The sequence below is a fragment of the Papilio xuthus genome, unplaced genomic scaffold (genome assembly GCF_000836235.2).
Source record: "Papilio xuthus unplaced genomic scaffold, Pxut_1.1 DF826945.1, whole genome shotgun sequence".
Classification (NCBI taxonomy): Eukaryota; Metazoa; Arthropoda; class Insecta; order Lepidoptera; family Papilionidae; genus Papilio; species Papilio xuthus.
Genome location: NW_013531704.1, coordinates 2,728,775 through 2,753,705, shown reverse-complemented (window position 1 = coordinate 2,753,705; position 24,931 = coordinate 2,728,775). Strand labels below are relative to the sequence as shown.

General features: G+C 33.3%; 2 protein-coding genes across 2 annotated transcripts in view; one reads left to right on the top strand and one right to left on the bottom strand.

Annotated features, from left to right (window-relative positions):
* The window catches only part of LOC106121389 (ATP-binding cassette sub-family G member 4), a 28,258-nt gene extending 7,817 nt beyond the window's left edge, over window positions 1–20,441 (top strand). Inside the window, exons 2-10 of the mRNA XM_013317048.1 lie at window positions 5,771–5,835; window positions 12,390–12,510; window positions 12,838–13,095; window positions 14,391–14,577; window positions 16,208–16,322; window positions 17,507–17,890; window positions 18,220–18,384; window positions 19,411–19,667; window positions 19,916–20,441. Coding sequence (XP_013172502.1) covers window positions 5,781–5,835; window positions 12,390–12,510; window positions 12,838–13,095; window positions 14,391–14,577; window positions 16,208–16,322; window positions 17,507–17,890; window positions 18,220–18,384; window positions 19,411–19,667; window positions 19,916–20,257 — 1,884 coding nt within the window. The 5' untranslated portion in view covers window positions 5,771–5,780 and the 3' untranslated portion in view covers window positions 20,258–20,441. The remainder of the gene's footprint in view (window positions 1–5,770; window positions 5,836–12,389; window positions 12,511–12,837; window positions 13,096–14,390; window positions 14,578–16,207; window positions 16,323–17,506; window positions 17,891–18,219; window positions 18,385–19,410; window positions 19,668–19,915) is intronic.
* Window positions 20,442–21,214: 773 nt separating this feature from the next.
* On the bottom strand, window positions 21,215–23,649 carry RIOK1 (RIO kinase 1). Its single transcript, XM_013316481.1, has 4 exons — window positions 23,509–23,649; window positions 22,057–23,214; window positions 21,615–21,831; window positions 21,215–21,388 (listed from the first exon to the last, which is right to left on the bottom strand). Exons 1-4 carry the CDS (start codon window positions 23,572–23,574, stop codon window positions 21,231–21,233), a joined length of 1,599 nt encoding a protein of 532 aa, XP_013171935.1. The 5' UTR covers window positions 23,575–23,649; the 3' UTR covers window positions 21,215–21,230.
* Window positions 23,650–24,931: the final 1,282 nt, after the last annotated feature.

The following is a 24,931-nucleotide window of genomic DNA, read 5'->3' as shown; positions in this document are numbered from 1 at the left end:
CATTTATAATACAAGTAAAAATACGGGTATCTTATTTTAACAATCGTGTGATATTTCAAAATAAGAGTAGCTTATTTATTAGTATTAGGAAATTAATTAGGTTAGACATATTTTTCGATTTATTATTAATTGTACTTTGTCCGTGGTTTTGTTTGAAATCTGGTAGTAAAAATGGCGGTCGCCCGCGACTAGCTGCTTAGTGGAAAAAGACTTAGGGTAAGGTTTATTATAGTTACCAAACAAAGCGTTTATAAATAGAACAAACGTGTTTTGTACATTCACATGTATTCCTTTGTAAAAGGGCTCTTGTTTTACGAGTATAGTACAGTGAGGATCGTGTATAGAATCGGACAGGGTAGAAGGTAACCTGTTAGCAACCGGTCTGATATGCGAATAATCGCCCTTGATATTCAATTAAGGTATACAAATAAATAATTATAGTTTTCTTGTATAACAATCTTTTTAATTTATTTATTACAATCATTTTTAATTCAAAGCTACGGACCTTTGCGTTTTGATTTGAGATGACACGGTTTTCAAAAATTAGATCAGAAAATAGTTGGTATAATGTTCTTTGTCATACTACCACGATATGATTAAAATGATGGCCTGGTGTTACTTTGGCAGTCTTTTTTTAAGGAAGGGGAGCTAACGTTCATTTGGAAATACCGCCGAGGACATAACGTTTCAAAACGCGGCTGTGCGTGCAAAAGATTTCGTTAGAAATGCACTGTTGGCCAGCTATCGTGTTCTTTATATAAAATATACACTATCATTACTACCAAGAAAAATGTGATATAAAAGATGTTAGCTTTCCTTATTGATCAACACACGTTTGCCCACATTGCTAACATGCAGTGGGATCTGTGAATCATCCTATATTACTCTTAGTAATATTAAAATGCGAATGTTTGGATATATAGATGGATGTTTCTAGAAGGTAGAGAATGGCTGCATGGATATCGCTGGAATTCGGCATAAATATAACATAACCTAGAATACATAAGCTAGTCAAGTTTTTTTTATATCTGTCAAACGAAGTCGCGGCGACAATGAGTTCTATTTATATTTTGACGATTCTATCTACTTCCATCATGGGTAAGTACGCGGTAGAAGATTAGTGATACAAAACGATTTAGGTTTACCTAATGAACAACAGTTCCGCATAAGTCCAAATTTTCTCAATTCAAAATCAGGTTTATCTTTAAAAACCTGATTTGATTTTTATCTACTAGTATGCAAATTAGTTATATTAAGATATAGTTTATAATAATTTAATATCGCGTTGATTTTTTTATATGGATGAGGATAAAATTCAGTGGTTTTTCATTTCGATGACGAAATAACCAATTATTAGGCAAACAATTCTAAAGACACGGTTTTTGGACAATTGTCTATCTCGAAAGAATAGATTTTATTAAAACTTTATTTTCCTTGTTTCATTGACATTTGCAGTCAACCCAAGGATGCCTCATTTAATACCTAAACCGTAAACAGCACTAGTTAGACCGTGTTACCCTGGGACGGATGGGAGGCATATTAAAAATATATAGAAGTTTCTTTTCTTCCTGTCATAGTTACAAGAAAGCAATATTGGAGAACGTCGGTGGCTCAGGGGTTTCAACACTTGTCAACAACACACACAACACGTAATCTTTAGGTCCTCGGTTCGAATCCAGCCATGTACCAATGTGTTTTTCGATTTCCGATTTACATATGTACATTTATCCGACGTTCTTACGGTGAAGGAAAACATCGTGATTCTATCTGCACATGTCTGCGAATAAATTTAAAGATATGTGTGAAATCAACCAACCCGCACTTGGCTAACGTGGTTGACTAAGGTCTAGTCACCCTTAACTTAGGGTACGCTCCGAGCCCCTCCGTGGGGACGTATAGTGAGCTGATGATGATGATGAATGTTGGACTGATTTTAAAGAGCGTGGTGTTATTCAATTACTTCTCTTTCATGGAGTACAAGGCGTATGAGATTTCAGCCAGGGTTAAAGACACCGTTATTTTTCTTAAGATATCTTGCCCTAAGACGTAAGAGCTCAAAATCTGTCTCAGGAAAAACTGCCATAAATCAAAACTATTATTATTTCTAAATGGAATATTTATAAAAAAGATAATGCCGTGTCTTGATGGTCAAATTGCATTATTGCTGAACAAATTTGTTTTGACGAAATCCGTAGTTAACATCGCAGTAATATGCGTAAGGTCAGATGCTTTTCAATGGTACTTCATTCTTTTACGTTGCTTTTTAATGATGTTTAAATTTCAAAAGCTTTGATGAAACATTGAAGATAGACGCCAGTTAGTTTTTGCTAGATTTTTAAGCAAATAGGTTTTAATATGTAAATTAAATTTAAAACTTTTCCTGTGGTGCAGTTCCTTTGGCGTTGCGATGTCCATGGACGTCGGATTAATTAATATTAGACATTCCCATGTTCGTTTTTCCCCTTCTCTAAAAAAAATGAATTGTCTTCGTGTTCTATCATGCCCTCATTTGTCACCTTGCCACCAGAGAACCTAACAGTAAATATACCAGTCGCCTATCGCCTAGCGGTAAATGCAAGTCGGTGCAACACACTGTATGTAAGAATAACATAAAATATTACAAAAGACAAACACAAAATTTATTTATTAAAATTAATTGAAACATTAAATTTTATCAATTTATATAATGAAATATCATAATAAATTTTGAAGTCCTCATTAATTTATGATAACAAATAAAAACATGCATTATCGTGAAAAGAATATATTAAATCCAATTTATGGAAATATTTTATTGCGTCAAATCGTAAAATAAAACCCTTCGTACACAACGCAATTTAAATATTTTAGTCACTAAACTGATGCAATACAATGTCATAGAGGTTCGTGTACAGACGTCGCCTACAGTCAGTTCTTTCTTCGCCAAAACCATTCGCGAACTGGTTTTCAATATCGTCTTGAGAAAAGTTGCCGCGATTTTCAAGATGACGGAGCAAATCTATATAGTTGACATGTAGACACTACGCATGTAGTGACAGAATAGATCACTCGCTTCGAAGATTCAACGTCAAGTGTATAAAGCGCGCGAAACGCGTTACATACGCTGCAAGAGAACAATATTACTTTCGAATATTTCCGTTGCTTGTGTATGAAGAGCCTAACACTTTCTTGAAATTTACTAATTACGAATGTTCACGTAAACAGTATCGAAGGAGGTCGACTTTTTCAAAGGAATTTTCTTCAATAAAGAATTAAAATGTCGCTATTAAATGGAAAAAATATTTTTTTTTTGTTTTTGAAAAAAAAGTTTTCGCAGCCACATTTTTAATATTGCAATAAAAATACAGGTAGCATGCATCTAAGTAGAACAATTTATTACACCTCGATACAAACTATGTACATAAAAGTTCAAATGGACAAACTTGTTGCATTTAACAGTTTTAGAATCAATTCGCACTTGAACATTACTGTTAAAAGTTGTTGAAATGACCAGAAATTCTAGAAACGTCCCTTAAATAAACATGAAGATAATTACCATGCCTTTGTGGTTGACAAGACGAAAGGCTGCTATCTCACTTCTAACTAATATTATAAATACGAATATTTGGATGAATGGATGTTTGTTAGAAGGTATCTGCAACAGCTCAACGGATCTCGATGAAATTTAGCATATATGTAGAGTATAAGCTTATAGAACACTTGGGCTATTATTAAAAAAAACTTTATACCGCGCGGACAAGGTCGCGGGCAACCGTTGGTAAAAAAAAATATTGAAATGGGGACCTTTATAAATATCTACAAATTAAATAGTTTTAATTTCTATGATTATGTTATATTTTAATAAAATATGAAATGAATATTATAAAATGAAATCTTCTTTATTTTCAAACAATGATAAGGAATCGTAAAAATAATTAATGAAAATAATATTCAATGAAATGCTTTGTTAATCAATTTGTTATGGTACAGCGTCTTGTCGATAATTCGTTAAACCATAATCATATTTAATTTTAAATTAATCAATAATTAGTTAACTGACCTCATAATTTGTTTGTGCGTTGCCAAATGTATGCCCGTGACAATATTAGATTTTCTCAAGGTTCAAGTATTTAATAAGTGTGGGAGTGTTGCGGATTTCTACGTATCGCGTCAGAGAGTCAACTGAGCTTGTGAAAGTGCACGCTTCGAGAAAGATCCGAGTTATGTAGAAGTAGCGGTCAATACTTCTACTTCGTAATGACCATAACACTATTAATTTCGTTACATAATTTTACGAGATGATATATTCCTATGATTATCTTTAAGAACAACAGATACTAAATGCCAGGAATGTTAATTGTTTAATTTTTAATCTATCTACGTAGACACGTGATTATTGAGTCACGCGGAGATGTTTGAATACAATTAATTTGTATCGTGTGAATTTTATCCAGTGTCTATTATAATTACGCAGAATTCTTCTAATTAAAATACTCTTGAGTACATTGTCCTGATTGAGATTGGAATGTAAATAATAAGTAATTATTTCAAAGTAATCGTGTCGTATAATTACTAAGGCATTATAAATGACGCGAACTCATATGATTAACTTCTATTTTTTGTTGCGGACGTAGGTGTAACAAGATTTGCCATTTTTATGGATCTAAGGTATAATTATATAAGATAAAACGAATATTTAAAAGGATGCGTGATTCCTAATAGACTATTAAGTTTATTTAAATATACAGGAAATATTACTAGTATTATAAATGCGAAAGTTTGAATAGATGGATGGATATATGTATGCTACAAGGTATCTCCGGAACGACTTAATGCATCTTAATGAAATTTGGCAGATGTAAGACATAGTCTTTTTAGAACACATAGGCTATTAAATAATTCTTTTTCTATTCCGCGCAGATGGAATCTGGGAAAACTAGTAGGCGGATTTGATCCCAGGCATGTGCCAACAAATTTATCGATTTTCATACCTACATTTTATACGATATTTTTACGGGGAAGGAAAACATCGTGATGCAACCTACATTATTCTACTGGATCACAGCATTGGACTAGCGTGGTTGACTATCGCTTAATCGTTACCTCGAATCCTTCGGTAAAAAAAGTATATGAACCAAAGATTATAAGAGTAAAAGTATTATTGTTTAAGCTATAAATAATAAAGGCATAAGCGTGCAGTGAAAGCAGTAGGACCGGTACAGTAAGAGAAAGTAACGGTCTTGATATACGTTGAGGTAGGTTCAACAAAAACAAGATTGCAAGAATAAAATGCCAACTCATTTCTATAAGTGCAAGATGTGTTAGAGAAAACCTAGTGACCGTTTTGGTGCAGTCAGATATATAACAGATATAAGTAAAGATTTGCAAATGTGACCGTATGATTCTACAACATAAACTCCCGTATAATAGTCACTGTTCGTCTTCTCACTTACTCTTCGGTACTATCGGTCGCAACGTAATTTTATATAGCCTAAAGCCTTCCTCTGTTAATTGTCCATCCAACAATTTTTTTTTTCAAATAGGACCAGTAGTTCCTGAGATAAGCGCGTTTAATCAAACAATCGCAAAACAAACAAACTCTTCCGCTTTATAATATAAGTATAGATAACGTTATTTTCTTCTAAGACTCCAAAATAAATTCAATAGCTTATAGATCGAAGTCTTACTGTTACAAATCTAATAGAGGACATTGTCCTATGTGAATTAATATTAATTACGTAAGTTATTATCGTAGTAAAAGTTTAATTAAAACAGTTTTGTTTTTTTTCAGCCTATCCACAATGGATTTGGAGTTCCGAAACCTTTCGTACACTGTGTACAGCCGCATAACAAAAGGTAATGATAAAAGTATATGATTATTTCCACCACAATATAGATAAATAGCCATTATGTTATTTAATAGTGTCGTAGTATTTATGAGTTTTTAAGTAATTGATACTGTAGTATTCGTTGCGTTATATTTGGCTCGTTCATGTACCGACACGTGTTGCCGGTCCAAAGGTCTGACATCGAATGACGTACCCTCTCTCCTGCATGTACGCTCGAGACAAACAACACTACGTTTATGCATACTCTACAGATACGATAAAGATAAATCAGAAAGAGGACTTATTAAAATCAGGATAAGATAGTTCGTAATATATTGATGTATGTTTAATTAATTTTGTTACGAAATTAAAATTAAATGTTTGTTGTTTTGAAACAATTTTTATCTATCCAACGTTATCTATTCAATTGACTGGTGAATCAAAAATTATGATCTTTTAAAAATAAAAAAACATATATTTTGAGTATAAACAAAGTCCTCGTGTAAAGATAGTGTTATCACTTATTATATTAAGGGATAAAACAACTCGGTCAAGTTTTATTCATTTACTATCATTAATAGATTAATTTCACCAAATACAGTTCTAAATATTTGTATTTTTACCGTCGTTTAAATTGCAGTGATTCTTAACATAAAAAAACAAGTACGAGTTTTTTACAATGTAGTAATCTCAGTTGTTATTAATAAACATAAATGTACACTTTTGAAATTAGCCCAGTTTCCATAAAAATAAATTCATTTGTAACAGAAACAATTGATGCGCTTGCGCACTCGTGAAGTTGCACTACGAATGAATCATTCAAGGAAGTACGTCTGAAAATGTTGCTAGAGTTTACCGTAGGTATTTAAAAACAGAATTTCTCAATATCTCCCCTTATTTTTTTTGTATAAACTGGCGATTTTCCTCATCAATATCAATGTTTATCTGCCATGTTAACCTCAGGGGCTGGGACATTCCCGCGCTCCGGAATTCTTGCGTAACACTAGCAATTTTTTATGACTTACACTATACTTTGATGCTGTTAAGTACAGAAGAGTAGTTAGTACAAATTTATATAACTAATATTATAAATGCGAATGTTTAGATGGATGGATGGATGTTTATTTGCAGGTATCTACAGAACTGGTGAACGGATCTCAACGAAATTTGGCATACATATTGAACATAGTCTACAAGAACACATAGTCTATTAATTACATTTTTCTAATTCGGACGAAGTAGCGGGCGACCGCTAGTTTATTTACAGTTTGACAAATCAAACTTAAGCTGATACTTCCCCAAACATTCTTGTCTGCTTTGTTATATAAACTTTTACATCCAAGCCAGTCAATGTGCCGAATACCGTGCTGCTTTCATCGTTTCACTTTGCCAAGATTCTGTATAAATAGCAACGAGACAAAGTAAGACACACGGTATCGTACAAATATAGCGTATAATTATAATGAATTTTAGTTGACGCTGCTCCAACTTTGGTACGTTTGAATTGTCCATGAAAAAAAAAACATTCCGATGATTAGCAATATTTTTTTTTAATGTAACCAGGTTTTTGTTAACTTACTAATATTTCTTGTACCCGCCATTCGACTATTGTCGTAATCATATGTTTACGACAATAGTCGTATGGCGGGATTCGAACTCTCGACCACGTGATCGCAAATCCATACCCTTAACCATTAGGCTATTGGCACTCTAAATTATATAATTATTATGATAAAATGTCTCTTTTTAAATATAGAATAGTAAAATCTATCGCAAGTCAAATTGCTTTGCATTCGATGAACAGAAGCCATTCTAAGTAGAACTTCTACGTCTCTATGGTTTCTATTTCAGGAAATTACAACAACATAACTCCTGACTGTGCCCTGAGGGGTAGACAGCGATCACGGACCGCCATTTGGCTAGGTCCTTACAAACTTCTCTCCTAATATATGCATACATGCACGTCGGTGTTGGGTGCTAATATTTCTTGAATAATTCATCAATCTGATATAAGGAAATTATAACGAATACTTAACACTAATAGTAATAAAAATTTATCCACTGTTGGACATAGGCTGCCCCCATGGATTGCCACAATGCTCGGTCCTGTGCCGCCCGCATCCAATGCCAATGTCGATTATTAAACTGTAAAATGTAAAAAGCCACTTTCCATTGGAATAATATTGTGGTCAATTTTATATGTCATTGTTATCTAGTATTTATGTCAAGTTTAAACTATGATAATTCTGCTATTTATTAGTAGTATTCATTAATGAAGTCAATAGGTCATCGTACATGCACTAACAAGCTGCAATATCTTATTTATTGCATAAATTTAACCGTGTAATTGATTGTCTGTCTGTGTACGCTTACTGCGCGACTGTCATTTTGAACTGTCAGAATCAAGTAATATTAATATATTATCTGACATGTTATCACTTAATAATTCTATTTAATAAAGATTTATTCAATGGGTTATTAGTTGATCTGAATGGATTAGACGGCTCGTTTAATTTGATCATATCCATGTATAGTGGTCGCACGTGAATACGTCCGCGCGGAAATAAAAAGAAACATAATTGGTAGCCTATGTGTTCTTCCCGAATATTTCTTTTTTTATAGAGATCCGTTGAGCCGTTCTGGAGATACCTTTAATCAAACATCTATCCATTAATTTAAACATGTGCATTTAAACTTTCGCATTTATATTTGTATAAGATACCTTCAGACGACAGACGAACATCAAATAACATTAAAAATTGTTTTTTTAATTCATAAACTTAAATACTTCATATGTACGTAATATGAATCATATTTTCGATATAACATACATACATAGTGCAAAACAAACAAACAAAAAGTACGCTATCAATTGTTTCAAGGACAATGTGTCATTTGAATATGGATCGCTGGGTCATACGGAACGATAAACATCCGTACGATAACAAATAACAAAGTATAAATATATTTATTGTATTCCGTTTACCCAGAACCACAGATTGACACAAATAATTACTCCTCGGTACAGATTAAGTATGATCCAGTTATCAATCACACTCAATTGATCACCAGCTCTTTGTAGCAAGGTTTAGAAAGAAACAATTGAAATATTACGAGTACGTATGTGTGTGTGTGCACTTCAGTGTGAGTGTCGAATGTGCGTACTGCGTAACGCATTGCACATCGTAGTGCGTATTTAGTAATTTACGACGCATTTATAAGTTAACAGTACGTGAATAAATATGATTCAGAAGGGAGATAATTCAGGATCATTGGGACCATACAGAAATATGTCAGACAGAATAAGTGATACAAATGCATCTTGGGGAATAGGGATCGGTATAGTTATGTACGCTACGGTAAACGTCTCTTTATTTGTGATTAACATTCAGAATTACCAACTTTATGGATAAAAGAGCTCTATTTCTGTTAATGTAGTACATTACAGTACCAACATTATAACAAAGTGTCTAGGCTTCGATATGCAATACTAGTTTGTTGCTAATCGATGAATTAGTATAAATAAATAAAACAAATTATGTTAGCCCACTGTATTTTAATATTTGGTACATCGTATTACTTGTCTACTTGTCAACGGGGAAATGCCGCCAGCCTCTTGGGATCCCTACCGTGCGACCGCAGCGATTTGGGGTCGATTTTTTTATATTATTCAGTTTTATTTTTAGTTTGGTTTAGTTTTAGTATTATATATAGTTCATAGTATTATTTTGGTAGATTAATTAATTAGTCACTTAATAATTAATATTGAGTTAAGTACTTCTTATTGAAATAAAAATTCTTGTCTTTATAAAAAAAATACAGTTATTTTTTGTATGTATGGTCCTCTAATCGTTCCAAAACCACTGAACATATATTGGCAAAGTATTCTTAGGAAGCCAGATTCTAAAAAAAATAAAATAGAAAGGCGCAGGACATGAAGGTTAGCCACATGTCTACGCATTACTCAGTGTCACACAACCCTGTTTACCTCCCCAAAGGCATGATAAAGAGGGCGCTGTAAAAATCTGCCCAGGGCTAGTAGAGCTAAACCCGTAATCGCCGTTTCAACCTACGGCGACTTATATCGTCCTTCCGCTTTAGTAATTATACATTTTAAATTAACATTTTAAATGAATATTCCGTATAACTAAATACTTTTCGTCGACTATTTGTCGAAATTATCATAATTATAAGGAAATTGATGGTAAAATAGTTGTTTTTTAATTTTTTGGAACAGTAAAACTGCTCGACATCCCCAGAACTCACTATGAAATATCAGAATCTGACAAGCAGCTTTCTTAATTTTATTAATTTACTAGTGGTAGTCTACGACTTCGTCGAATCGATTCACCCGTTTCGGAACAAACGCACCTTGCGGACTGACAGACAAAGAAAACAGACAGGAATTTAAAAAATAGTTTCGTTGTAGGTAAAGCGAACACTAAATATGATTATTTTTCATCTTACGAATATTAAAATGCCAATGATTGGATGAATGGAATGCTAGAAGATATTTCCAGAACGGTTCCATGGATCTAACTGAAATTTGGCATAGATGTAGAACATAGTTTGGAAGAACACGTAGCCTACTTATAAGTTTTTTTTAATTGCATGCGGACAGAGTCTAGTGGGACAACTAGTATTACATACAGTCATTCCGATTAACTGTAAACTTAGATATTTAGTATATGTAAATTGGTAACTAATCAGTACGTAAATATAGTCGACTCGTAGTATTTTGCGCCGTGCGCAAGTAATAAGTTCTCGGTTTTATAGGTTTATTTTAATAACTATTGCTTGTTTTAAAGTACATTCCCGGCATTTATAAATTGATACAAAAAAAAAGACAAAGGTCTACCAAGAAGTGGGAAAATTTAAAATGTAACTAATTCCATTTACCAGTTTTCAACTGCGTGTACATTACATTGTTACGATTCTGACCTTCATATGTTTGCATTATTAATGCAAAAGGTTTTATTTTGTTTTATTTTACTACATTTTATTGAACAATTTCCAACAAATAATGCGGTAGTTGAAATACTGGGCACATAACACAACTCAACTTCTGTATAATTTTTTTATATAAAACGCTTTATATTTCGCCATTCTCATGTACGGATTTATCAGTTGACTTCCTGCTAATAGTGTAAAAAATATATGTTAAATTAAATTAGTATACTCCAAGAGAAAAACAACATGTGTGTAAACTCTCATTTCTTTATCGAAGTTCTTTTTTTTAGGTTATGTATTTTCAAGAACTAAAAAGTAACTTATTAAAATGACTCGGCGAGTTAATAATGTTTTCTAATTAACACCTATCGAAGTTTTGACATTTAAGTTAAATAAATTGTAACCACATATTGAAACAAAAGATTTAAAAACACAAATACGTAAATGATAATTTATGTTTTTTACACTAATCGGTACATGGTAGACTTTGGACTATATCTATCTATATACTTAATAAATTGGAGTGTATGTTATATCGGAAAAAACATATTTCGTGAACGTGGTGTATTTGCGATACTTATAACGAGAATCCATAATAAAAATGTTTCTCTCTGTCTGTCCGTAAGTCCAAGTTTTTTCCGGGTAATCTCCTAAACAACTGGACCGATTCGACGGGACTTTTACTGGAAGATAGCTGATTTATGGGGGAGTAACTCAGGCTATTTATTTTATTTCCATGCTGACTAAGTCGTGGGTAACAGCTAGTTTTATATAAAGTGACATCATGCAAAAACAATTGAGACATATATGGGTCATGATTACATTGAATATGTTTAATACAGTCCGTTTATCGCATTTGTATGACGTGTTGCCAATAGTTATTCGAGTTACGGGAACCGGATATTGCAATCGGGTCGACAGAGGTATTGTCTGTCCTGTGCTACTCATTGCGAAGCCCTTTGCATACTAAAACGACCGAGCGATAAAAACATGGAAATTTTAAAAAAGAACAATTGATGTTTATGTGCATCTAGATTGACAGCGCGTCGAAAGCTCAGGCGTAAAGTACTTGATTTGCAATCTGAAGGTTATGGGTTCGAATCCCGCCATTTACCAATGTGTTTTTCCATTTCCGATTTACATATGTACATTTATCCGACGTTCTCACGCTGAAGGAAAACATCGTGATGCAAGCTGCACATATCTAATAAGAAATTCAAATATAAGTGTGAAGTCAACCAACACGTACTGGATCAGCGTGGTTGACAATAGCCTAATCACTTAGGATATGCTCCGAGCCCCTCGGTGATGATGTATTGTGATCTGATGATGATGATGAGATTGACAGACTTTTATTTTAAAAAGCAAATATATGTTCCACGTTTAAATGTGAACCTTGGGGAAGAAGAGATTGATATACACGCTGATAATTATGTATAAAATCGCTCGAGCAAGAGGGTCCGTGACGCGTTAGTTGTGTGTCCTTGATTTTGCCTAAGTGCTCAAAATATGTGCGAAAACGGTATCTCCATACATATTTTCCTGGCTGCCTAGTGTTTTCCAAATAGGCTTAGTACCCAGAGTCTTTTACATAGTGTATTGAAAGATAAATTAGACTATTTTTTGTTGTAGGAGATCAGAAACATATTGTAAAAGGTGTGAGTGGTAGATTCCTGTCGGGACAGCTTGTAGCCATCATGGGTCCCTCAGGTGCCGGTAAAAGTTCACTGCTAAACGCTATATCAGGATACAGGTAAGTTGTTTGAAGTATTATGTTTCATTTAACAATATTAAGCCAAATCATACTTCGAAAATCTTGTAAGACTTGACCTCAAGAGTTTAACCACTCTGATTGACAATTTTTCCATCAAAAGAATTTAGAAAAAAACAGTCACTTAGTCTACATTTCTTATACCCATAACAACACTTCATTTACCAACGGAATACCTAATGCATCTGAGTATAGCTATCCCTGAAATTATGTACTAGGAAAATAGAAAACTTTGCGATGTTCATACGGACTAATTTAAAAGTACGGTGGCAACAGATCTGTGCTCAAGATATATTTTCCTTATAACAGATCAGCTGGCGTCACAGGCGAGCTGCTGGTGAATGGGCAGGTGCGAGACGAGCAGCTGTTCCAGAGGTCTTCGTGTTACATCACGCAAGAAGACCTGCTGCAGCCCTACCTCTCAGTGCGAGAGGCGATGGACGTTGCCGCTAGCCTCAAGCTATCGAAAGGCACGACGGCACACGCTGAGGAAATACTGCAAGAGTTAGGGCTGCTGGAGCATCAGCACACGAAGACTGATCAGTTATCAGGGGGACAAAAGAAACGGTATGATGAAACCATATTATATTCCAACGTATATTATGGCGCATTTGTATTAATCGTTAGCGCCCGCATCCTGGGTCCGGGAGATTTCTGTTCACGCATTCTGTAGGACCCGCATGCAAGAACCGTTTTTATTAGTCGTTAGAGCCCGCGTGGGTTGTGTGAAATTCTTAAGCACGCATTAGTTTTATAAAACTGCGACTCAGAAGACGTATCAGTTTATTGTTCGTTTATTGTCGTCGTTGAAATGAAAACAAGTCTAGAAATCGTCTCCAATCCAGATATCTTTCAAGTTATAAACGATCCAACTTTAAAATAATGTATTTAGGTATTATAGCTCAGTCAACAAAGTAACAAACAAAAATAACATAAACCAAAGTTTGTAGGCTTAAGGAGTATCAATGACGCAAAACTATAAAAACTACAAATGCATGAAAAGAACAATGCATCATCAAAGTACATGACGACTTAAAAGCTGTTAAGTTTATAACAATGAGTATTTTAATAATCATTATTATTTTAAGATATTGTTAAACATGAAAAGAAAACTTTGCATTCTTATAACCTAAGAAAACAATTTTTTTTTACCATTATTTCTGAAGTCGGAAATTTAAGGGTATTTATGCGTGATCTTAAAACGTATACAGGCTAACTCCAACTTCATATGTTTCATTCCTAATGTTTATGAAAAATAAACGAGACACAGTGAACAATACTGTAATAACGAAAGTGCTTTTAGTATCTTACATTAGTCGTTTCGTAATTTTATCTCCATTCCATTCTGTTAATGTTGCAATTTATGAAAAAGTGTCCCAGTTTACCATTGTACTTCCTTTGCGACATTATATTTCTTAATCATAAGAATTCGCAATGAAACATTAGCTATAGTCTACATTTATTGACGACCCAACCCACGTTCTTTATATTATATCTATTTAAAATAAATTAACAATTAATGTGTGTTCAAAAATAACGGAGCAGTATAAATTGTTTTAAAACAAAATACGTATTATTATTAGGGGGAGCTTATGAGTTGCACAAGTGTTAAAGAAAAAGGAACAGAGCTTACAATTATTGACAAATGTTATAAGAAGGGAAAATTGACAAATAAGTTGCTAGGAATAAATGTGGAGGTATAGCGGTAGGCTTAGGAAAATATGCGAGCATTGTAGTAAAGGTAATATCTTTAGAAAGGTGACAACTGATCCAATTATACCGATCATAAATAAAGCGGACCCAAGATTTGATGGTGATCAAAGGTGGCGATGATTTGTAACACACACGATGTAATGTTACAGGTTGTCGATAGCCCTGGAGTTGGTGAATAATCCCCCAGTGTTCTTCTTGGACGAGCCAACTAGCGGACTAGACACCGTGACTACAGTCCAGTGCGTGAAACTATTGCGACAGCTCGCTAGACAAGGCAGAACAGTTGTGTGTACTATACACCAACCATCTGCCTCACTACTCGAACTTTTTGATCAGGTAAGTTATCAGAGAATTTTGGACGTTTATTCTAAAATAGTAACAGATCACTAGAAATTTATGATTCAGACTAATAATTTTTTTTAAAGCTGGGTACGTTTTTTATGTGTAACCATAACAGTACTATGTTAGATAATCGATTTAAATCGGTGGAGTGTAACATTGCGTTGAAAAATTTCCACTGTTCTACATTTCCACGGTAACATATCCTTGAAGGAAATGATAACTTTTCTACTGTACTTAACGAAGAGTAAAATGTCTATTTCTTGCAATTTTTTTTCAAAAAACATGTTACGATTTAACTCCAATGGAAAAAATATTTTAAGATCTTTATTAGTAAGCTTAACTATTAAAATATTTGATAAAGTTCCAGAAGACTTAGGTCTTAGGTCCTCAGATTAATTTTTTTAAGGTTAGTCTTGTATTGAAATAAAAAACTTTGTTTCGCCTTAAGCATCGAGTAAATTGTTCTATTTGTTTACTACTTTTGTTATATCACTTGCTCGTTTACGCTTAAATATAACTAGTAACCTTGATTCATCGTGACCTGCCTTATCTACTAGTCTGGGTCTTATCAGGGATGTCTCTTTAACTGACCTACATATTAGAGGTCGTTCTAATACTAGAACTCCACTGTACTGATACTTCCATCAACACAATTGTCATCCCTTAGCCCCTTAGTACATAAGGAGACGTAAAACTTTGAAACTAATATTGTAGCTCAGCGTCGCGAGTATCGTGTTGCGGGCGTTCCGTACACACAAAGTTAAATCGTCAACTCGAGTTGTCTTTTCAGTCAGTACAGGCATAGTAAACATATAGTTTTGATCAGCCATTTTGAGAATTGTAGCGACTTTTTGCACAAGGATTTTGAATAGATTGTGAGCGACTGGTTTAGGCTAACAAAATATCTGCAACTCGTGTATGAATCTTTGACATTGCGAAAGTCTTAGCGACTAAAATTGCTGGGTATCGAAGATTTCATACCACGCACACGGGAACGACAACTTGTAATATTATTCAATGTTTAAATATTACAACAAATGAATTAGATGTATGTAACTTGCTTTATTTTGTACATTCGTAGAGTACATTTTGGTACGCTTTCGGTATCATATACTTTTCATTGTTATAACTGCTTAGGAAATATAAATTTGTTCAGGGCCTGCGTGTATTCATTGCAGTTTTGTCTTTACATATTGACTATAATGGGGCAATTCTATTACATAATCTATTGTTACGAATGATAAGTTTTTTATATAATTATATTTGTTATAATTGTCTCAACACTTATATTGTAAAACTAAGTAATAATATATATTGGAACCTTCCATAAATCTATACTTACTTAAAATACTTTAACAATCATTTTTATAGAAGGAAACGGCAAAAGAACTTTATGAACTTTTTAACTTCTATATTAGTTAAACTAGCCGTCGCACGCAACTCCGTCAGCGCAAAATTAAAAAAAAAACCTCATGTGTTCTTCCAGACAATGTTCTACATCTATGCCAAATTTCAGCGAGATTCGTTAAGCCGTTTAGGAGATACCTTCAAATAATCATCCATCGTAAGATGTAGAAAAAAATATATCAAATAATGTGTATCCAATTTTTCAATTATTTTCCAGGTATATGTGATTGCTAATGGACTCTGCATATACCAGGGCGACACAGAAGCAATGGTCCCACATCTAGAGAGTGCGGGATTACCGTGTCCAAGACATTACAATCCAGCTGATTTCAGTAAGATGACATCAATGTATTACTTTAATTGTCCCCAAGGTCATATAAAAATAGGTATAAAATTATTTATACCTATTTTAAAAATAGTTGGGAAACGAGCATATGCGGTCACCTGATTTCGCTAAATTGTATAGTGACCACTGCCCATAAGCATCTGCAACTGATTAATCTACACTAATTAGTCATCATGAATCGGAGTAGGGTATCTACTGTTATTTCTCTTATTTTAGTTATAGTTACAATGGTAGAGAATAGCGCGTACCAACCTTAGACTATATCAGTCTTTCCCAAATTGGGCGATAACGCGCCCTTGTGGGCGCTGCAGGTCTCAAGGGGGGTGGTAAGAGACCCAGAAAGAAAATGTGGGCGTTGTGTAGAGGCCTTTAGAATTCTCCTAGGGAGGTTTAGAATTCTCCGTTAATGTACATATATAGGTCACAATGATTAGTTAATTTAATTTGAAGTTATATTGGTTTTTAAATATGTGAAAATAAGTGGGCAGTAGCCAAAGTAAGTTTGGGAACCATTGGACTACATCATCACTGAACATAAGGTGGATTCGTGGTCAAGCGCTAACGTGTTCAATATAAAAAGTATCTGCTCTCCTTTAGTCACACGAATGACATAGATCTGGCAATCATAAGGTAGTAATAACTATTCGTGCACAATAACACGTGATCCAACAAACATCATTATCATTACAGTGTTTGCACAATATACAAAAACTTTGTTACAGTGATACTTTGTATTTTCCTATATTATTTCCTACCTATAAATAATAACGCGATATAATTTATTCTTTCTATCAATATATTGATTACTTAGTAGATCAGATTAATAATTTTTTTTTATATCATAAGGTGGGCAAATGAGCGAGCGGCCACCTGAAATCGCTGAAATAGCGAAGTGATCGTTGCCCATAGACATACGCTATTGCATATGCGTTGCCTACTTTTAAACGACGGAGGAGATGGACAGAACAAAAATTTTTTCCCTTCCCATGCATCCCACCATCCGGAAAGTCTACTACCAATTCCTATCCTTTCCTCATAATAAAAATAATTCGTTCGTATGTCGTTAAGTAATTGTATTCGAAAAATTTGTCTTTGTATTTGAAAGCTTATTATTTGTTCCTCTAGGTTTTCGTTATGGATATGATTTGAATTATAAATTTATTTTTTTAGTTATCGAAGTCACAGAAAATCCACAAAACATAATAATGCTATCTGAACAAATTCATAATGGAAAGTTATATAAATCTTCAAAACTGGATATACCACCGATTGAAGCATCAAACAATTTGGAACTCAAAATTTGCTATCAAGCTGAAGATGAAACAAGCGAGACAGAGATCGTGTTATCCAATCAAAAGTGTACGTACAAAGTGAATCAATATGAAGTTAGAAACTCTATGACGTCATTATCTAGTCAAGTATCAAGGGACAACTCGTCACTAGCCTGGATGAAAATACAAAAGTCTGAACAGGGAAGATATCCAACTACATGTTTTGAACAGTTTTTTATACTACTCCGACGGATGTTGAAACAAATATCAAGGAATCGACAAGGTAATAATATATATTATATCAAAGTTATTTAACATAGCTGTCGCCCGCGACTCCGTCAACGTGGAATTTAAAAAAATCAAGAAGACTTAGGAATCATTTATCTATGCGTACTCCCAGACTGTGGTCTACATCTATGCCAAATATCATCGAGATTAGTTGAGCCGTTTCGGAGATACCATCTAACAAACATCCATCTATACATTTAAACTTTTTTAATATTATTTTAGTCTCTGAAACCCAAGGTATGTGCCGCCAGACATGGATAAGTCTGTCTATGTCTGCGTATTTAATTTTGTTTGTAAATTTAATATCAAGATAATATTTTCCAGCTCTATGGATTCAGACAATACACCATACGATGTGCGGCGTGTTGATAGGACTGTGCTTCTTCGATATGGCCAACGACGGCACGCAGATGTTCAATCACTTGAAGATGTGCGTCGGCCTCGTTATATTCTTTGCTTATACGCAGATCATGGTCCCAGTCCTAGTCTGTAAGTATTATTACTAGCTTTCGACCGTGACTCCGTCCACGCGGAATTTAAAAACACATAATTAGTAGCCTAAGTTTTCTTCCAGACTATGTTTTACATCTGTGCCAATTTCATGAAGATCCGTTGACCAGTTCCGGAGATACCTTTTAACAAATCATCTATTCGTACATCCATCAAAACTTTTGCAATTATAATATAATATTAGTATGATAGTTGCCAGTCTTATTACGATTCTTGGAAGAGTAATTGTCAGATTGGATAACGAGATTTCTTTCACGGAACCATTAATAAGAACAGTAATCGTTGTTACGAATACAATACTTCCTTGTTGCTTGAATACCGTAACAAATGTAATAAACAAAATTTTATCAATGTTTATACTGGCTTCAATCAATATAGGTTACGATGATGTAATGCTTTTATATGGCTTTCAATAAACGTTTCTTTCACAACTCAGAAGCCTAGTGAGCGACCCTAATTAATATTGATAACAGTTCACATATGATTTACATCTGGATTAGTGCAACAGTTGCGTTGTTTATCTACGTTATAACTATCTTGATGAGATTTTAAAAGTATTTTAAATGTTGAAGTCACTTTGATCTTTATCATGTCTTTTTGTAATGATTAGCTAAAATTATATGTCGTAAAAAAATTGCTATGGCCTAAATACACTATAGTGTCTATTTAAGTTAGATTAGTTTGAAAAGTGTCGCCTATGAAGTATCCAATTAACTTTGTATGAGGATTAATGTTGTACTTCTTGGGCGGTTGTTATAGTGTCGGACCGTACGCGCATTATGAACAACTATGAACTATCGAGAATTGGTCTTGTAATAATATTAATCGAAGATATAAACACTATAACTTAGGTATAGACGGCAAAAAAATCGAATCAGTAGTTGTATCTTGGATTAACTTCATGTTAAGAATAGGATAGATGTTCATATAAGGAAAAGAAGACGGATGGAGAATAAAATTACTTTAAAATTCCTTAAATCGCTAACAGGTCGATTTGTTTTTCAGATCCACAAGAAGTGAAACTTGTAAAGAAAGAGCATTTCAACGGCTGGTATAGTTTGTGTCCGTACTACGCTGCACTGACCGTCTCCAAGTTACCGGTGCAAGTGACATTGAACATTGTCTTCTGTACCATCGTATACTTTATGGTCGGTGTGCCGTTTGCTGTGACCAGATTCATCTGCTTCTGTCTGATAGCTAACATCGTCTCCCTCGCCTCTGAAGGCATGGGTATGGCTATTGGATCCGTCTTCAACGTACAAGTACGTTATTTTTTATATTCATTATTACGAAATTTGCAGGGAATAGTATTGTTATCCATCTTATTGTCATAAAAATTATTAGAAAAGGTACTATTTGCTTAAATTCTGTGAAATTAATAAATTAGATTAATTGCATTGAAAGAGTAATTGATTAATATTTTAGTACAAATCGAAATTTAAACATAACTTACGGGAAATTACTTTTAATATAAACCATTTTTTATAATTTATAAATCGTTATGTTTCAGAATGGCTGTGCTATAGGACCAACAGCGATAGCTCCGTTCCTTGGTTTGGCAATCTACGGCTTCGACTTCGCTCATCGCATTCCACTGCTCATGAACATCCTGATGAAGACATCCTTCATCAGATGCGGTGTGGTCGCAATGGTCCTCACAATATTCGGCTTCGGTAGAACCCCTCTAGAGTGCAAAGATATGTATTGCCACTTCGCAAAACCTGACGTTTTATTGAAATATCTGGATATTGACAAAACCTCAGTCTGGTTTGAAATGAGCCTAATAATCTTGATTATGGTGATTTTTAGGTTATTATCCTTTTTCGGTTTAAAATGGAGATTTGCAACATGATTGTTGCAACGTTTCCAAGTGGCCAGTACAAGCTGATGTGATAAATTATTGTAAATCTGTAAGCATAGGAATTCTAACCTAATCATTACGACTTAGGGTCCTTTAAGAAGCAAGTGAAACTCTCTGGTATTGCAGATGTCCATGAGCAATGATTCACTATTGCTCGTTTGGCTCCTTAATTAAATAGAAAATTATGCTTCTAATATTTGACGGGGTTTAACTTAGGGCTGTTAGCCAAAGACGCAGGCTCCGACGGCGAGTATGACTGATTTTAATATGTACAATACAATAGGTATAGAAAAGATACGGACAATTTGATTTTAGATTATGATCTTCAGACCATTAAGCTGATTTTGTAGAGACGTTGATATATCACCTTTGTGGTTTTTCTTATTAATACATTGCACTAGTTGTAAGTATTTTTTTTAGACATAAAATTTTGTAATCTCATTCATTTTTTGGTTTTTTACATCTTTGGCGTAAGTTTGGGTTGCAACGCATGCCGATTTCAGCTAGTCGTGTGTTATTTTATTTTTTTTAAATTTGAAACTAATTTATCTCTGCCAATGTTTCTGTCGGGTAATAATTATGCTTTAAAATAAAAAAAATATTTATTTTTAAATTATTTGAGGTGTGCTTCTTACTTCTATCTGTTAATATTTAGTAGTAAGGTTATTTAAGTTTGACCTTAAAATAAAGAATCGGAATAAAAATAATGTAATAAATATTTAATTACTCAAGACAGTCTTATATTTAAGTTAGAATGTTTATTTAAATCCATTGGATAAAAATATTACACCTTGCGTCTAATTAATAGGTGTAAAAACAAAGATAGAAAATATTTAAATTCTGTACCTTCGAGTCAAAGGACGACAACCTTCTTTTGTACTTTGTAATAAAATGCATAAGATAATTAAAGTGTTTTATTTAATATTAAAATCTTATTATAATATTATTTATAATCTATATGTTTTTACTTTCTTCCACTTCCCTTGTCCCGTCTTTTCTTAACGTGTTTCTTGGTTTTCGTTTTTCTTTTCTCTGCTTTTTCTTCCTTGACAGCTTTTTTCCTCGATTTCTTACTTTCCGGGGACTCATCCTTGGGTCGAGCGCTATTTTTAAATTTGCCCTCTGAAAATAATAAAAATTTAAATGAATATAACAAGAATTTGAAAAGACACTCTCTCTATGGTTTATCATGTTTCGGGCTCCTATAATTTTTTGTATCGAAATGTATTGGGTATGAAAAATTTTTAAGAACACAAAACAAAAAAATTATAATAAAAGCAAGGAGACTGTGTAACATAACCATGTTAATATTCTGACAGTATATAAACAATATAAAATGTAGTCTTACTTTTCCCATTCTCATCATCATCATCATCATCATCATCAGAGCTGTCTTCTGAGCCAGACTCGGAGCCGTCTTCATCATTCACATCATCTTCTTGCAATATCTTAGGTTTGTCAACTGTTCCCGTAAGGTCCTCATTGAAGCCAGCTATTTTTTTATATGTAAGATCATCGGTTTCGCCTTTTTTAGCCTTGCTGATGTCGCGTTCAAAGTTTATAACCTGACAAAATTTAAGAAAATATTTTGTAAAGGAAGTAATACTGTAAACTCATATTAAAAATAATATGTTATACATGACAAATTTTGGATGATATTTCTTACCACATAACCTTAGAAAGGCTGTATGGATTTGGATGAAAAGTACGAACAGGGCACATGGGTTACTATTTTTTTTTTGATTCCACGGAAACGTCACCAGTTGCAGCTAGTTACTTAAAATGTTTACCTCAGTAAGCCTTTTAGGAATATAAATGTTTTTAAATGCTTCCTCTTCTACTTGCTCCTGTGCCGTCATTTCCTCAAAATTTCTTAAAGCAGCCTTATCTGATAGCTTCTCCAAACATTCTTCCAAATTACTTTCGTTTATTGAAGCATCAGTAATGAAGTCAAAAAGCTCCTTAACAGTCAAAGTAGCAACACCTCTCTTCCTAAAGAAATCCGATATATTTGTACAATCTTTCCGTAAGAACTCAAATGCATGGGGATGGTCATGTTCCACAGATTGTGATACATCAATCACCACAATATTCCCATTATGGTATAGTAAATTATATTCAGAGAGATCAGCATGCACTAATTTACAAATATTAAACATTTTCCACATCATTGTAATGCAATCTCTGTATAAAGATCTTGCAGTTGACTGTGATATTTCTACATCCTTTAGTTTCGGTGCGGGCCAGCCCTTTTCTCCCATAAAGGTCATGACCAATACATGACTACGTAAAATTATAGGTTCAGGAACATTCAATTGTGCATTATACATTCTTACAAGATTCCTCATTTCCTTTTCAGCCCAAGTTCTTACCATTTTACGAGGATTTGATCTGCAATAGCCATTTCTGAAACGGTATTCACCGGACACATATTTATCTCTGTCTTTAAACACTAAAATTGATGTTTTATAAATTTTCACTGCATAGTCTTTACCATCCTTTGAAGTTGCATGATATACATTTGCTTCTTTACCAGTAGATATGCAACCGTTTATTTCATTAATGATACTACGGTTGAGGAGTTTGAATAATATCATTTTTGTTCTAGGGTCCATTACTTGTTCAGCTGTGGCTCTGTCATGTTTGTCTTTCATTCTTATTCTTTCGTTATCCACTTTTCGATCGTTTAAATCCATAAATTTTTGTGCATTATCAGAGTAACTTGGTTCATATTTATCAACATTGATCTTGTTTATGTATTTCTTAAATAACTTCTCACTTGGCTGGTACGTGATCACTTTATGTGATGGAGCTTGTGGATTTACGTTTTCCTTTTTTTTACTACCTTGTGTTGGATCATCAGAGTCATAGAAATAGTCATCTGAATCCAAATCATCATCGTTTTCATCATCACTATTGCCTTTATGAATTACAGGCAGATCGGCAAACTGAAAATAATAATGCATTTCCCATTATAAAAAGATTTTGAATAATATTACTTTGCTGACTGGCTTAACTTTATCTTTTATGCAGTAAAATATAATCTTTGTTGGGTTGAGGTTAAGTCAGCAATATTTAAAAGTTTTACATTAATAATTATGCAACAAATATCGATTGAATTCAAGGATAAGCGAGTTGAAAATTAGATTTAAATAAAATAAAATATATAAAGATATAAAACGAGTAAAATTAAATATTTTGAAAAAAAAAACACTGATTGATATTGAATATTTAACACTTACACGAACTGATTTTACTTTAACAGATAAATCTTCTTCATAGTCGCTAAACTGGCCGTCTTCTTCCATATTTATATAAAGTTTAAGATATTATAAAATATAAATTAAACATGTGGTATAAAACATAAGTTTTACGAGAGCAAAATTCGTATTGACATTGACTTTGACACCTGACGTTTGAATGTGACGGTGACAATTAAACAGTTTTCATGGCATTCGCTACAATGCTTTTGATCTATAAAATAAATAAAAATCTAATTAGTTTCACTTTACCTTACCGGGTCATATAAGTTTGTGGTGCTAGAAAATGATTTTATTTACACATACATTCTTTATGCATTTATAATTTTTTTGTGTTTTCATTTACATCGATTATAAGGCCCATTTTGGTTTGCACAGCAGGAGTACTTTCTTCTATTAGCGTTTCAAAACTGAGCAAAGGATAACGTTGATCCCGAAAATATTTAGTTCTTGAAGTATAGAAACATAAAACATTACTCAATGTTTGTTTTTTTGTGTCTTATGGAAATATTGAATTAGGCTGCCAATATCTAGAGATAAATTACAAACATCTTTATATTGAGAAAAATAATTGGTCAATTTGAAAGAAATTTATATATATTAGCTGCAACGTTGTTAAGCGACTTTATTCTAGTTTTCAACTTATATATTCTTGACGTTTTTTATCAATTCCATCTTAGCTCTTATCAATATAAATGATATTTTCTTTTAAATGATAAAAAAGTAGATATAGTGCTTGTTAAATCACAGTCCCATTTCATTAAAAGAAAATGATTATTCTAATCTGGGTCAAGAGTGTCAGGGTTACGGTTAATAATTACTATGATACGTTGCGAATTGCGAAATCGTGGAAGGTGATTAGTTTTTCTTTCTGTTTTAATATTAAAGTATTTAAGTATAAGAATAGATATTAAAGTTAACGTAATATAGTTAGAAAAAGGTACTAAATGTAGGATCTGCATTATACTGAACTGGAATAAGATATACATTGTAACTTTCTCGTGTAATACTGTCAACTTTAACCAGTACTTATGGAGATAAAAAAACAAAGTATTTTTGTCAAGGTAGCGGTCGGCTGCGAATTTGTCAGTGCGGAATTAAAGAAATAAAGACCTTCCCGTCAAAGTCCCGTCATAATCGGTGTAGCCACCGTTTACGGGATTACCCGGTACAAACGCGGCCTTGCGGATAGACAGTAAGACAAATTTTTAAAAATTGGTTTTTATTATCACAAAAGTACAAGTAAATAATCACGTGAACAAAATATAGCTTTTTCTAGATGTTACATACAGACACTCTAATTTTATTAATATGTATAGATTATTCCTATATCAAATCAGTCAATCATAATAATCATTTTTATATACATATTGCTGGTTAAAGCAGAGTATGAAATTATTTTACA

Excerpts from the sequence above, each read along its gene's own strand:
- RIOK1 (XM_013316481.1), bottom strand. The coding sequence starts at position 23,574 with ATGGAAGAAGACGGCCAGTTTAGCGACTATGAAGAAGATTTATCTGTT. Across the intron at positions 23,215-23,508 it reads TTAAAGTAAAATCAGTTCGT|TTTGCCGATCTGCCTGTAAT; the intron begins GTAAGTGTTAAA and ends TATTATTTTCAG. Across the intron at positions 21,389-21,614 it reads TGATGATGAGAATGGGAAAA|AGGGCAAATTTAAAAATAGC; the intron begins GTAAGACTACAT and ends TATTATTTTCAG.